The following is a 13896-nucleotide window of genomic DNA, read 5'->3' on the forward strand; positions in this document are numbered from 1 at the left end:
TTCCTAAAATACCCTCACATTAATTAGAGTGCAACTTTATGGGAGCTTGAATTGATGGTAAAAAAGGAATAAACTCTCATTAAATGGGGTAGGTTTATAGTAACAACAACTTACATTGAATAAAGGTATTTTAGAAAAATTAAAATACAACTACATTCTTCGATTGGAAAGTGAACTATAATTTGGGACAGACGAAAAAGGAAAACAGGACTATCAAAGTGGGACGGATGGAGTAAATGGCATTGGTAGTCTTACTATATATACATATATATATATATTGTATCCTCAAAACTCCAATATTCCTAGCTAGCTCCCCTAGTCCCGAAACTACTTCAGCATGGCTTGTCCAAATCTCGCCTCCCCATCTCGTCTTAGCAACGACGACTGTGCTGATGTGCTGATGAATTCGCCACATACTACTGTTTCAGAAATCAAGATTCCATTAGAGGTGGATGGAGATCATGAAGATGGAAAGGAAAATGCTGGTCCAGATTACTGTAAATCTAACTCAAACAGCAAAGGCGTGTTTTTAACGTGGGACGACTTGTGGGTTAGTGTTCCTAATGGTAAGAAGGGGTGTAAAGCGATCCTTCAAGGGCTCACGGGCTATGCACGTCCAGGTGAACTTTTAGCCATTATGGGTCCTTCTGGCTGTGGCAAGTCCACGCTGCTTGATGCTCTAGCAGGTGCTACGAGTCTTTTGCTCAATCTTTTACGTGCCAGAATTCACATGTTTCCTTGTTATATATCTCAAAACAATTACTCCCTCTAGGCTAGAAAAATTGGTATGCAGGGAGACATCCAACATCTACTTGCTTTGAAAGAACTTACATTTATACCAACTACTTCAGGCTTTTTAAAACCTCAGTCTGCAAGGCATCAAAACTTGGTCCTCGTAATCTAGATGGAAATACTAATGGCTTGGCCAAAACCCAATTAGATTGTCCTTTTCTTAGGCCTTAAATAACAAATATGGCAGGGGATTTTGTGGCATGAAACCCAGACTAAAGTTCTTTCCAACTCTGTATGGTGGTATGCTTGTTTCAGGAAGGCTTGATTCAATATCAAAGCAAAGGGGGGAAATTTTAGTTAACGGCCGAATGCAACAGCTAGCTTATGGAACGTCGGTATGACCAATTTAATACTTCTTCTTCACCACGCTTTCAGCATGAGGCAATATATAGTAATGATGCACCACGCTTTCACCATGCTTATAGTAATGATGCATGAGGCAATACATTCTGACTAACAAACAAACGCACACCGTTTACCAGATTTATACGTGCCGAAGTCTGAAATTCTTTCCTGTCAGATTGGCTGATTTGATTGTCTTAAACATCATGATGTATTTTTATGTGGGATTTTTCTAGACACTTGTTACTACAATTAAATCGCATCCACCTACCATATAAGTTATGCAAAACACAAAATAATATTATTGATTACTACTCTATCTTGCATTTATAGCTCCATCAACATCTGAATTGTATCTTCGGGCACTCTTAAGATAGAAAATTATCGATAATAACTTGGAATTTGAATCCAAACAAAAAAAGTAAAATAATTATACTTCATTTAATTATGGCATTTATGGGAGGGGGAAAGGGGAGCCACCCTCAAAAATTTTACAAATCTTTTTGTATTTCCTTAAAAGTTTATTAAAGTTTTCGCTTTTGTCTTTGTACAAATTAGACTTTGACCCCCCAAGATTTTTGGAAATACTTGTACATCCGTTTTCAATATTAAATATTTTCATGTATATCCTTAAAAAATTAGACTTTGCCCCCCGAGGTTTTTATGAATCATTCCAGATTTTGGAAGGCGTGATTATAATCAAAATACAAAGAAATTTAGTAACAGATTTCTTGAAAGTTCTATATGTACGAGTCTTACCAAATGATACTTTTTCTGTATTAAAGAAAAAGGATCTCTAAATGTATAGCCCTGTATAATCTTTTTCTTTTTTCAGGCTTATGTGACTCAAGACAATATCCTGACATGGACTTTAACCACAAGAGAAGCTGTATACTACTCCGCTCAGCTCCAACTGCCTAACACTATGTCAAAGGCAGAGAAAATAGACAGAGCAGACAGGACGATCAGGGAAATGGGATTGCAGAGTTGTATTGACACCAGAATTGGAGGCTGGGGAAGCAAAGGTCTCAGCGGTGGACAGAAAAGGAGAGTAAGCATTTGCATTGAAATGTTGACGCGACCGAAGCTTCTTTTCCTGGATGAGCCGACAAGTGGACTCGATAGTGCTGCTTCATACTATGTCATGAATCGAATTGTTGAACTTGCCAAGGAATATGGGATGACAGTAATAGCATCAATGCATCAGCCTAGTACAGAAGTCTGCAACCTACTTGACAACCTTTGTCTCCTTTCCTTAGGTAGGACCATATACTTTGGGCCTTCCTTTGCAGCAAGTCAGGTGAGTATGATTAGTGTTGGACTTTGGTTTTTGGTTGCTTTGATCTGAGAGAAAATAGTTATTGCGGATGACTAATTTTTGTTGTCAATTTAGTTTTTTACAAGGAATGGTTTCTCTTGCCCTGGTCTACAAAATCCAGCCGATCACTATATAAGAATGATAAACACAGATTTCGATGAGGTAAGTGTATAACAGCCCTTTTCTAAGTTATGCAGCACTCCTCTATAGTATATGGGGTGTCAAGCTTATAATTTCGGTAAACATCGAAACCATGTGTAGGACATTGAGTCAGCTGCTGAAGGAAAGACCACCACAAGGGAGGCGATCGATAAGCTTGTCGATTCTTACACATCATCTGATATATATAACCTGACCCTGAGTGTAGTAGCACAGATAAATGGACAAGTAAGCTCTCCTGAACAAGCTAGAAGCGATAGTATATGAAAGTTTGAGCAACTCCTTTTACATTCTTCAATATGTTAAACCTTAAAAATGCAAATGTTGAATTAATGTATTGTAGCAACTTCGAGTGATGGCGAAGAAGAGGAGACGTGCTAGCTTCTTTATGCAGTGCCTTGTCCTGACAGAGAGGTCATTTGTGAATATGTACCGTGACCTAGGCTACTACTGGCTACGTCTTGCTATATACATCACTTTAGCTTTTGGCTTAGGTACCGTCTTCTACAATGTTGGAAACAGTTACAACTCCATTAATGTAAGCCAAATCTTTCGTATGCATTTAGCAGTTTTTCTAATTTTACTTCCCCCTGCATCCATATTCTACTATTTGGAAATGCTTGTTACCATTTTGTTCAGGCAAGAGCCTCAATGCTCATGTTTGTAGCATCATTATTGACTCTCTTGAGTATTGGAGGTTTCCCATCATTTGTGGAGGAAATAAAGGTCAGAAGAACATTCATTTTTTGCTCTATTTCTGTCACAGAACAACCATCCTGATTAATTTTGTGAAGTAAATGCATACAGGTTTTTCAACGAGAAAGATTGAATGGGCACTACGGGGTTGCAGCATTTGTTATTAGCAACACAGTTTCATCAGTTCTCTTCCTGTTCCTCATAGCTGTCATTCCCGGAGTGATTGCTTATTATCTGGTAGGACTGCACCGGGGAACTGAAAGATTTCTCTACTTCACTATGGTACTCTTTGCTTCTATTGTGTTGGTTGAAGGCCTCATGATGATTGTAGCAAGTTTGGTACCAAATTTCCTAATGGGATTGATTATTGGGGCTGGTACTCAAGGTGTAATGATGCTGAGTGGCGGTTTCTTTCGTTTACCAGATGATCTGCCAAAAATATTTTGGAAATATCCAATCTACTACATTTCCTTCCATAGGTATGCATATCAAGGCCTATACAAGAACGAGTTTGAAGGGCTGAAATTTCCCAGTAATGAGTTGATGATGGGTGGATCTTCTCTGATTGATGGTGAAACTATTTTGAGAGATACATGGCAAGTTGAGAGGGGCTACTCCAAGTGGATTGATCTGGCAATCTTGTTTCTAATGGTGATCATATACAGGCTCTTATTCTTCGGGATAATCAAAGTAAGAGAAAGCATTAAACCTCTGGTCAAACGTTTTCACCTGGGGCTTTCGTATAAGAAAGAATGATTTGTGAATTGCTCACTAGGCTACTTCAAAGGGCCAAGAGAAAGAAGCTCTGGCTGGAGATTTAATAGGTTCTGTATCAGACTCGTTTCGTTAGTCTCAGTAGTATGTTACTTACTGGCCTAACATCAATCTTAGCATGTCCAAATATTAAGGTGAGTCTTTATTTCTCTTGTTGGAAGCAAGAACCATCCTGGAGTTGGATGAGTTGAACTAAATATAATTGAGAAAGTTTTAGCTGTTAATCACTAAAGCGAACCGCTTCAATTTTTACAAATAAATTATCCGTCAAAGAAATCACGATCGTCATTCTTCGAATCTATTTCTTTAAGAGCAACGAATTTGCACGTGATCCAAAAGATGTCGTCATGAAGCCAAATATATTACTCCCCGGAAGGGAAAAAGGGTTACGTTTAAGGTGCGTTTAATAAAACTGAAATTTGAAATTTAAAATCTGAAATCTGAATCTATTAAGTTATTGAATTGTTAAACATTAAATCTAATACATTTAAGTGCATATTACATTCAATGATAAATAAATAGCTTAACACTTAATTTTGGAAGCAAATTTTGTCTACAAAATTCAGTACCATTTAGTTAATTCAGATATTTAATTTTTGGTTATCAAATAATCTGAATATATTGAAATCTAAATCCATTAAATTTAAGTACTGAAGTGGATTACTTCTCCTCGGTCCTCACAAATCGCTAGTAGAATGCCAAGATGGTTCGTAGCTCTACACAATCCCATTAAATTCCTCCAACCCAACTAGAATGCTTCTTACGGAAACGAGAACTTGAGAAATTAAACCTAATCCTAGAACAGTACTCAAAAGCCGGCAACTCTTGAGCATGTCCCAGGGACTTAACTACCCAACCCCCAATCCCCCCAAGACCGATGTGGGATAGAAACCCCAACAGGGGCCAAGCCCAGAACTAGAATGCATTCCGTGGAAAACAGAAGCTACAGTAAGAACTTCCAGGGCTGACGTCAATTTCAGTATTTTACCTGCTCGTTCGCTGGCCTAGCAGTGATAAGACAAGTAGAACTATTAGTGCAAAAATGGAAGGTGACGAAAAGTGTAACATGTGTAGGCATGGACCGGGGCAAGAAGCAACTGTCCCGAAGATTACGTGTATTTTACACACGACATAATCGTGTTTACATGCAGTATAACTTATTTTTAATAATGTGTAATTTTAAAATAAAATTTTGTGAATTTCACGCATATTAAAAAAGAGATACAAGATGAAATCTGAACCTTACAATTTTTTTTTATCAAATCTTGGCCGTGACCTACCAGGGACGGCTACTTCTCTTCCGTGTAGGCATGGTATCTGTTTCTTATACACGTGTCATGGGACCTTTCCAAAAGGAGGAAACTCTAAAAAGTTTCTTGCATATTACCTGAATTTTATTTTTTAATTATATAATAAGCATGTTGTGCAACAAAAATATATATACGATAAGGTATGCAAAATGATTTTTTGGGGCATGCAAGAAACGTTCTCCACCTAGAAAATATAATAGCAAGATATGATACGTACGCTACAAGAAGAATCTGTGGATTCATAAGAAAAGATCAAAACTATCATTACCAAAACCAGTAGTCTGTTACTTGCAAACTATACGTTGGAGGATATATCTTATTAACATATATAGTAAATGTGTGAATGCCAATCCCTCCAATTGAACCCAATTGCTGACGTGGCGTGCTGTGATTGGCTGATTGATGGTAGTCCTCCGTTGATTGAGCTGATGAATTGAATTGAGGACAAAATTGAGATTTCACGCCTTGATGAATAGGTAGGGTTCCTGAGGGTCTTCACTTGCGCCGCTCATATACTCTTGCTTCTGCTCCGTCTTTCTTCCTTTCTTCTCCGATTCTTTCTCCCTTTCTCCTTTCTTTGTCTTTCACTTCTTCTCTTTCTTCTTTAATTGAACATTAAATAACAGTGCAAGACAAAACAAAGGTCACACGTTGGGCTTCTTCTTATCTTACAAGTTAAAGGGTATCTCCAGAGCTTCTCTTCCCTTCCATTTTTCTTTTCTTTGTTCCTTTCTTTGGGAAGAAAATAAGATTCGGGATTTTCTCTCCCAGAAATGTCAAAATGTTTTTCCTCCTCTTAGTTTCTCTTCATCTCTCCAGTCTTTTTCTACACCGCCATCTACCCATTCTTTCTTCCTCTCATCAGTTGAATCATGAGTACACTGGATCATCCACCATTATAAAAGCAATATATATATATATATATATATATATATGGAGATCATTTTTCCCTTTTAAACTTTTCTTCATCTCCTTCTCAGAAATTGTCATCTTTATCGGTGATTTTTGTGGGTTTTTTTTTCCTAATACTCGATTGTACTTTCTATGGTGCTGTAGGTGAAAAGGTTGAATATTTACATGGACTACAGATTCAAGGTAAGTGTCTTCCACGACTTTTCCTTATCTTTAAAATCCAGATTCAAGCAAATTCTTTTTCTCGTATGCTTTTACTCTCATCTCTAAGATTTTTTTTTTCTGTTTTTTCGTATTGCTTTAAGAAGGAATAATTTGACTTCCCTATAATGTATTGTGCTCTTTATGATGTTTTGGTGAAACAATTTTTTGTTTTCGTTTTGGGTTTTTTGCTGTTGCTGTAATTTAGGGATTTTTTTTTTATGGAGAGCAGTGAAGGAGGGGATGATAATGTTCTGGACGGTTTAGCAAGTCAAAAAAGGTTTGCATTTTTTCATACCCTTTTCTAAATAATCAAGAACATTATTATTGTACTTTTTTGGATTGAAATATCTTATATTTCACAACATTTTGCCGAAGGATTAATAGGGAATGGCTTTGGAAATATGCTTTGAACAATCAATTGTATGCATGTAGAAAATTACTCCAGTTCTTTTGTTTGATTTGAAAAACGAGGTAGTGTATTTTTTGGTGATACAGGAAGTTTTCTGAAGCAAGACTTATCACTTGAGATATGATAAGTGAATGGGTAATATAGTTGAAGTTTTGATGTTAGAAATCACATTGGAAATGGTGATACATTTGACCATAAACCTTTTACGAATAAGAAATTTTTTTGCTTTCACTGGACTAGAATGCACCTACTTTTACACTTTTTTTCTTCATTCCGCCAATTTTTTGTCTCCTATGTTTCAGAATTTTTTGTCTAAATGTTTTCTTTTAACCCGAAAAAGTAGAAATAGGCTTTTGTGTGTGCCTATAGGGGTTTAAAAAGTAAATGCACTTTTAGAGTTAAATAAAAATGAATGGTCCTTGACGATATGTTTTAATTTCCCTTTTTTTTGTGAACAGATTTTTTTTCATTGTAACTTACTGTAACTTTCTGCTCTCTTTATCCTGTTATTGGTCTTTACAAAAGTGAAGGGTGAAAATTTGTGACGGCATCCTATTTCCTTTAGATCCAAAGTTATTTTCTTTTACTTGTTTTACTTGCTCCGTTTTTAATTGTTTTGAGTTCTCTGTTTGAGAATCATACATTGCCAGAACCTAAAGCTCAATTTCTTTTTTTGCAGAATTCAACTCAGACATGTTATTGCTTGTACATTTGCTGTTTGGCTTGTAGCTTTACTTGTTCCCTTTTTCTAGAGATATGTCTTGTTTTTGTTTTTTTAGTTTTTGTTTATTTGTCAACCTTATTGATAATTTACTTTTCTTTTTGTTTATCAACTCAGTAGTGGCAAGGAGAGTAAATTAAGTTGTTTTCCTAGGTAATTTGTAGTTTGCCTTTTGTTGGAACTTTATTTTGGTTGGCAATGTCAACCTAGCCAGTTAAAAAACGGCTTAAAAATTTGGGAATAATGTATGAAAAATTTGTATAGCAGATTCAAGGCTGTATGAATGTCTTGCTGATAAGAGCTGGTAGCTTGTGGCTTTCGGTAAAGCCACGACTTCTGAAATTGCATGTCATATTTCCTTTGAAAGTCTCTCAATAAAATTTTAAAATATGGGGATCAAAAGGAATAGGAGGGGCAGGGATAGGCCTGCTGACGATCCGAGCTGCTCGCGAGCAGCTCGGGTCAAAGCTCGGCTCGAGCTCGTGTTGACCGAGCTCGAGCCGAGTTCGAGCCGCTAGTTAATATAAACGAGCCGAGTACGAGTCTTTATTTCATAGGCTCGATAGTTCGACGAGCCGCTCGATAGGCTCGAATAACTGTGAAATTATAAAAATACCCCTACATCAATTAAAATTTACAAGTTTATGACTATTTCTCATTTTCTCCGTCGATTTACCTAATTCCCAAATCCTCACTTCCTCGGCCGACTCCTGCCGATTCCCAACTCCCAAACTCCAAATTCCCACTTCCGCCAGCTCCACCTCCACCAGCTCCACCCAGCTTTTGCAGGTATGTACTCAGCTTCTCTTTCTTTTCCTTTTCCGTTTTCTTTCTTCCCCAGCTTGGCAGCCCCCTCCTTTCAAAGCTTTAGATCTATGGATAATAGCTTTCTTTCTTTCTTCCCCTGCTCGGTAGATCCATCCTTTCAAAGCTTTATCATTCAAAGCTTTAGATCTATTGCAAAAGAGGTAGTTGTGGACCCCCGTGATGTTCTTTTGTTTTTTCTTCTACGGTGGTCCAACTTAGGGGCTTGAAGCAGATACATTGACTGGGGAACCCATCTTGAGGCTGATATTGATGGAAATGGAGTTCTGGACTATGGAGAGTTTGTAGCAGTGACGATACACTTGCAGAGGATGGAGAATGATGAGCACTTTCGTAGAGCGTTCATGTTTTTTTGACAAAGACGGATTTTTAGTTAATTTGGATATGGCAATTTTTGGTTGTTGTTTGGCCCCTTTTTATGGCTTATTTTTAGCTGTGTTAAAGCTATATTTTTGCCGATTTTTTGTGCTCAATTTCTCAATTAGCAGGCTGATTTTTTGACATTTTTTTGGCTGCTGTTTTTCTTTCTTTCTTTTTTCTTTTTGGATAGCTCATTTGCTGGTTTCTCTGGCTTCTTAATGTAATTAGAGTTGAAGAGCATAATTACAGTTTGGCTTGACGATGAATTGCTGAAGACATAATTTATATTTGAAATTTGTTGGTAACTAAAAATTTCAAATGTTGAACATTTAGATTTTTATATATTATATGTTTATGATTATATTAGTGGATAATTTGTACCTCTCAAATCAAGATTATGTGAAAATTGCTGTTATTATTCTTAAATTTTACCAAAAATATGCGGACAAAAATTCTATTTTTTGCCTAAATTTGGAGAAAGTCAGCTGATTTCGAGCTCGTCACGAGCCGAAAAATCGAACAAAATTTGAGCTAATGTGGCGAGCTGCTCGCGAGCCAAAATCGAGCTAAGCTCGCGAGCTATAATCGAGTCGATCTCGAGTGCCCCTTTTCTATATCGAGTCAAGCTCGAGCTTCATTTTTCGAGCTCGACGAACTCGAGCTCGAACTCGAGCTCGCATATAAATAAGCCTAACTCGACTCGATAAGTTCAAAACTCGACTCGACTCGACTCGTTTGCACCCCTAGGCAGGGATGAGGGGTAATAAACAAGGTTGTCTTCTAGAATACCTATGCTCTGATTTTCTACATTTTCTGCTTGCCCCTACACTGTGTAACAAGGTTGAAGTCTCTTGATGTCACTGCCTACAGAGTGTTGTAGGACATCAATAACTAGGTTGTTTCGACGATGGCGGGTAATGATCAAGGTTGTTTTCATGAATGCCTGTGCTGCTATACTTCATTGTGAATCTCTGTTTCTTTTTGTTTTCCCCCTTTGTGCTTGTGTGTGTGTGTTGTAGGTAGGGGTGAGGAGTAGGTTTTGTTGTTCCATTTTTTAAGTAAATATACCTTCACCTGCTAGCTTGAACAACCACAAATCCTGCCATCAATTGCCAATTATAAGGAGAAAACAGAAAAGCTACAATGTGGATTCTCTCTGTATAAAATACAATTCACTATTTTATGAATGCCATATGCTGGTAATGTGTTCCTACCCAGATTACATTGATTCAAACTCATTAAGTTTAACAAGTTTAGGGATTTATACATCACGAGGAACAACTTTTGTCATATGTAGGAAGACAAACTTATTTTGTATTGATGCTTAGTTGATTTGTGTTAAATGAATTGCTTATTGTAATGAATATGCTTGCAATATTATAAAGCCACATCTTGAAGTCTATTGATGTCCTACACTGTGTAGGCAGTGACCAATTGTTGTTGCTTAACAGGTCCCATAAGTTCGTATTTGCATAATTCTTGACATGTTTCTCTTTTTTGGGTGGCAAAGGAGGCTTCGTTCTTTATTCTGCAATCCATGATACTGATTCCGTGGAATGGAAGATTACCTGTTATGTTCTTCTTGATTAGTTCTCAGTCTTTTCCATGGATTTCATATTTCAGGATTTCCGTCAGCTTCTTGATGAAAAACTTGAACTATCATTGAAGTTGAGAGACTTAACTATTCACTAGGTACAAGAAGGATTTCAAGAATTCTTCAGAAAACTCAATGAGTGATTCCTTTTTCTTTCAGGCAAGAGTAAGTCAGGTAGCCAAGATCTAAGTTTGACGCAGGGAGTGCAAGGAGAAAAGGTCCTTCCTGGGATTGTTCTTCTGTTCGCTCAATTATCTCTTTTCATTGGGCGAAGTGCTATCCCAAGAATTACCGAGGTCACTTTCTGTTCTGTGTTTTTATTGTGTTTGTTTCTGCATTCTACTAGAGAATATGTAATCTCCATTAAATTCTGAAAACTTTCTAAAAAATCCTATCTTTAACGGTGTCAGGAAATAGCTTCTTCCTTTTCTTCTGGTCGTGCTCGGGGTTATGAGTATGGCCCTGCTTTCATCCCTGCAGTGATTTGTCGCACCTTCTGGGTAGCTGGGGAGAAGTGCTTGGACCATGTATGGATTTTTGGATCATCTTTTCCACTACTTGTTCTTGCTCAAAAACTTTCACTTACTATGTGCAAAATTGTTACATTTGTGTAGTGAAATTTGGAGGGCTATTAGCCTAGCTCGCTAGATTCGAGACTCAAAATCTATCTCATATTATTATTTCAAAGAAGCCAAATTTCTTGTTCTCATTCAAAACTTCAGTTTCTACATGCAAAAACTCTACTTTTCACATTTGTGTAGTGAATTTTGGAGGACTATTACCCTAGCTCACTAGATTATGGACACAATCAGATCCTTTGAGGCCATATCTTGCCTAAGAGAATGGAAGATGGAAGTGGAATCCTTGCTTGAAGTAAATATAAATTTTTGAATCTGATGTAAAAAGTAGCCATTGAGTACTTTATTTTTTTCTTTCAGTATGTAAGGTTAAGAGCTCAAAAGATATCAGTTATGTTGCGGACGAGGTTTACAACACCAAACTGGGTTTAAGGTTAGTTAATTCTGTAAAATTTTTGCAGCGAATAGTTCAAAATCTATTCCCTTCATAAGTTTAGCTAATGTTTTGAGCTTCTCCTTTTATGATAGCACAACGAGCCAAGAGAGGTTCATATGTTTGTTGATCTGCTGCTTCAAGAGGTAATTTCTTTCATTTTCTAACATGATCTTTCTGTTGTAAACTCTGATTCTTAACATATAAATGTTTTCTTAAGCTGTGATCAATTTCTGACCTCTTGCAATGTGCATATTTTGTATGAGAGAGAATTGAGAATATAAGATGTTGGAGCTGTCAGAGTGCGTGTGCGTGAGTGTGTGTTTAGCACAAAAGTTCAAGTTTGAGAAAGTTATTACCTTTCTTCATCTCATTCTTTCGTTGACATTTTGATAATCAAGGAACTTACTTTCTTCATTAATCTTGCTTTTAGTTCGAAGCCATAAGAGGCGAAGTAAAGCAGATTTTACCTCCAGAACTTAGCCGTAAACATCGTCGTACAGACAGTAACGGGAGCACCACCACTTCTCGCAGCAATCCTTTGAGAGACGACAGAATGAACCGGTCAAATACTCAAAGGGCCACGAGCCAGCTACTGGAATCCCATCTAGCAAAATTGTTTAAACAAAAAATGGAGATATTTATGAAAATTGAATTCACACAGGTTTGGTAGGAGTGCTTGTTGCTAGGTAATTTACATTATTCCCACCGGTAATATAGCTATTTTTTAGTTCTTTGTAATGATGATGATCCTTGAAGGACATCAAGGACATCAATAAATCAAATTTTCTGACTTTTTGATGGTTTATTAAAACGTTGCAAAGATTTTACTTTTTATAATTAATATTTTAATTTGAATAACAGGATGTTTCTGGGCAAGCCTGAAAATTACACCGCGCATCGTCGCGGTGTTCTCCTCCTAGTCTTATCTTAAATTACATAGAGCGCGGGAAGCTCCAGCTACAGTTGAGTGTCTTGGTTTCAATGTGATTCTCCAGCTGATTTCGTCCTTTTTGATCCTTTCCAAGCTTCCGTGCAGCCCCTTTGGCTGCTGGTGCCTTATTGCTCTCTGCTTTTTTTCCCCTTCTTCCAATTGTGCCATTGTCCTGGTTTCTTTGTAATTTTATGCTCAATTTTGTCCTTTTGTTTGCTGTCCATCCTTCGGCTGCTGCTGCAATTGTTATCTAACAGTTTTGTTCTTTTGTTTCTTGTGCATCTTCCGCTGCTGCAATTGTTATCTAACTTTATTGACAACAATATATTAATTTATCGATTTGATTTATTAACTTCCTTCTTTAACTTTCTCCTTTTTTAAAATATATAATTTCCTCTGCTCTTTTATATTTATTAACTTTCTCCAAAATATATATATTAGCAAAGATATTAATTTTCTAAAAAATACACAAATCAATAAAAATTCTGTGTGCATCTAATATATGCAGAACAATATAAATTCTATATGGTACATTATCTATTCATTGATTTTGAATGAGATATTAATTCATCAATAAATAAATTGCTTCATGATTAAATAAATATTATTCATATATGCTATTCAATCAAACATTATTAATTTTTGATATCAATGAACTAACGAACTCTTCAAAATTGTGTTATCTTTAAATTTTAGAATCTTATTAATTCCCAAAAAAATTGAGTAAGATATTGATTGATCAATAAATAAATTGCTTCATGATTAAATGAATATTTTTTCATATATGTTATTCAATCAAGCATTATTAATTTTTGATATCAATAAACTAACGGACTCTTTGAAATTGTGTTATCTTTAAATTTTAGAATCTTATTAATTCCCAAAAAATTAATGCAAGTACTATTATTTCCAGCAACATTTATTTACAAATCAATCGATCTAATACTCATAGAATACAAAAATGATTATTCGATTAATAAATACAAATATATGATTTCTTAATTTCTAATATCACATTGTTAAAAATCTTTAATTTATATATGTTGCTTCGATATCACATTGTTAATTTATATACAAGAAACAAGATACACACATTGAATAATAAAGATGTTGCTTCGATGATATTCTCTCTTAATTATTGTTTCTTTACTTTTGTTTATTGCAGTTGCGCAGCTGCTACCTTCCATTCCTTAATGCAGACGCGATTTTTTTGGGCTATCCAAATCTATATATATATTCTTGCATCCTATTTGTGTGCCTATATATATATATATATATATATATATATATGTTCATTTTCTCCAAAATATATATGTCGACAAAAATATGATTTTTAGAAAATATATATATCGACAGAAATTTTGTGTGTATCTAATAAATATAAATCAATTGTGCCACTTTGTATTAGCTTCCATTAATACGACCAATTGTTTTTAAAAATATAGGATAATTTCCCTCTATTTCGAAAATATAACTTCCATAATATTTGTTAACTACTAAATTATTAATTTAAAGCTTTTGCATTTTCGAGACTA

General features: G+C 35.9%; 1 protein-coding gene and 1 long non-coding RNA gene across 6 annotated transcripts; both read left to right on the top strand.

Moving 5' to 3' along the window:
• The first annotated feature begins 305 nt into the window (after positions 1-305).
• On the top strand, positions 306-4305 carry LOC113726618 (ABC transporter G family member 1-like). Of its 3 annotated transcripts, none has more exons than XM_027250429.2 (8): positions 306-686; positions 1048-1127; positions 1970-2434; positions 2528-2614; positions 2714-2839; positions 2955-3149; positions 3251-3337; positions 3419-4305. In XM_027250429.2, the coding sequence occupies exons 1-8, from the start codon at positions 338-340 to the stop codon at positions 4061-4063; spliced, it is 2034 nt and encodes a 677-aa protein (XP_027106230.1). In that variant the 5' UTR covers positions 306-337; the 3' UTR covers positions 4064-4305. The 3 variants fall into 3 exon arrangements, with proteins under 3 accessions (XP_027106230.1, XP_071931104.1, XP_071931105.1); XM_072075003.1 differs by having other exon boundaries at positions 306-620; XM_072075004.1 differs by lacking the exon at positions 1048-1127 and having other exon boundaries at positions 424-620.
• A 1574-nt stretch (positions 4306-5879) lies between these two features.
• On the top strand, positions 5880-12267 carry LOC113726625 (uncharacterized). Of its 3 annotated transcripts, XR_011839133.1 has the most exons (10): positions 5880-6073; positions 6448-6486; positions 6737-6784; positions 7596-7621; positions 10446-10489; positions 10576-10712; positions 10827-10943; positions 11355-11427; positions 11523-11573; positions 11861-12267. It is a non-coding gene; the product is annotated as an uncharacterized lncRNA (long non-coding RNA). The 3 variants fall into 3 exon arrangements; XR_011839132.1 differs by lacking the exon at positions 7596-7621 and having other exon boundaries at positions 5881-6073; XR_003457574.2 differs by lacking the exons at positions 7596-7621; positions 10446-10489 and having other exon boundaries at positions 5881-6073.
• Positions 12268-13896: the final 1629 nt, after the last annotated feature.

The sequence above is a fragment of the Coffea arabica genome, chromosome 2c (assembly GCF_036785885.1).
Source record: "Coffea arabica cultivar ET-39 chromosome 2c, Coffea Arabica ET-39 HiFi, whole genome shotgun sequence".
Taxonomy (NCBI): Eukaryota; Viridiplantae; Streptophyta; class Magnoliopsida; order Gentianales; family Rubiaceae; genus Coffea; species Coffea arabica.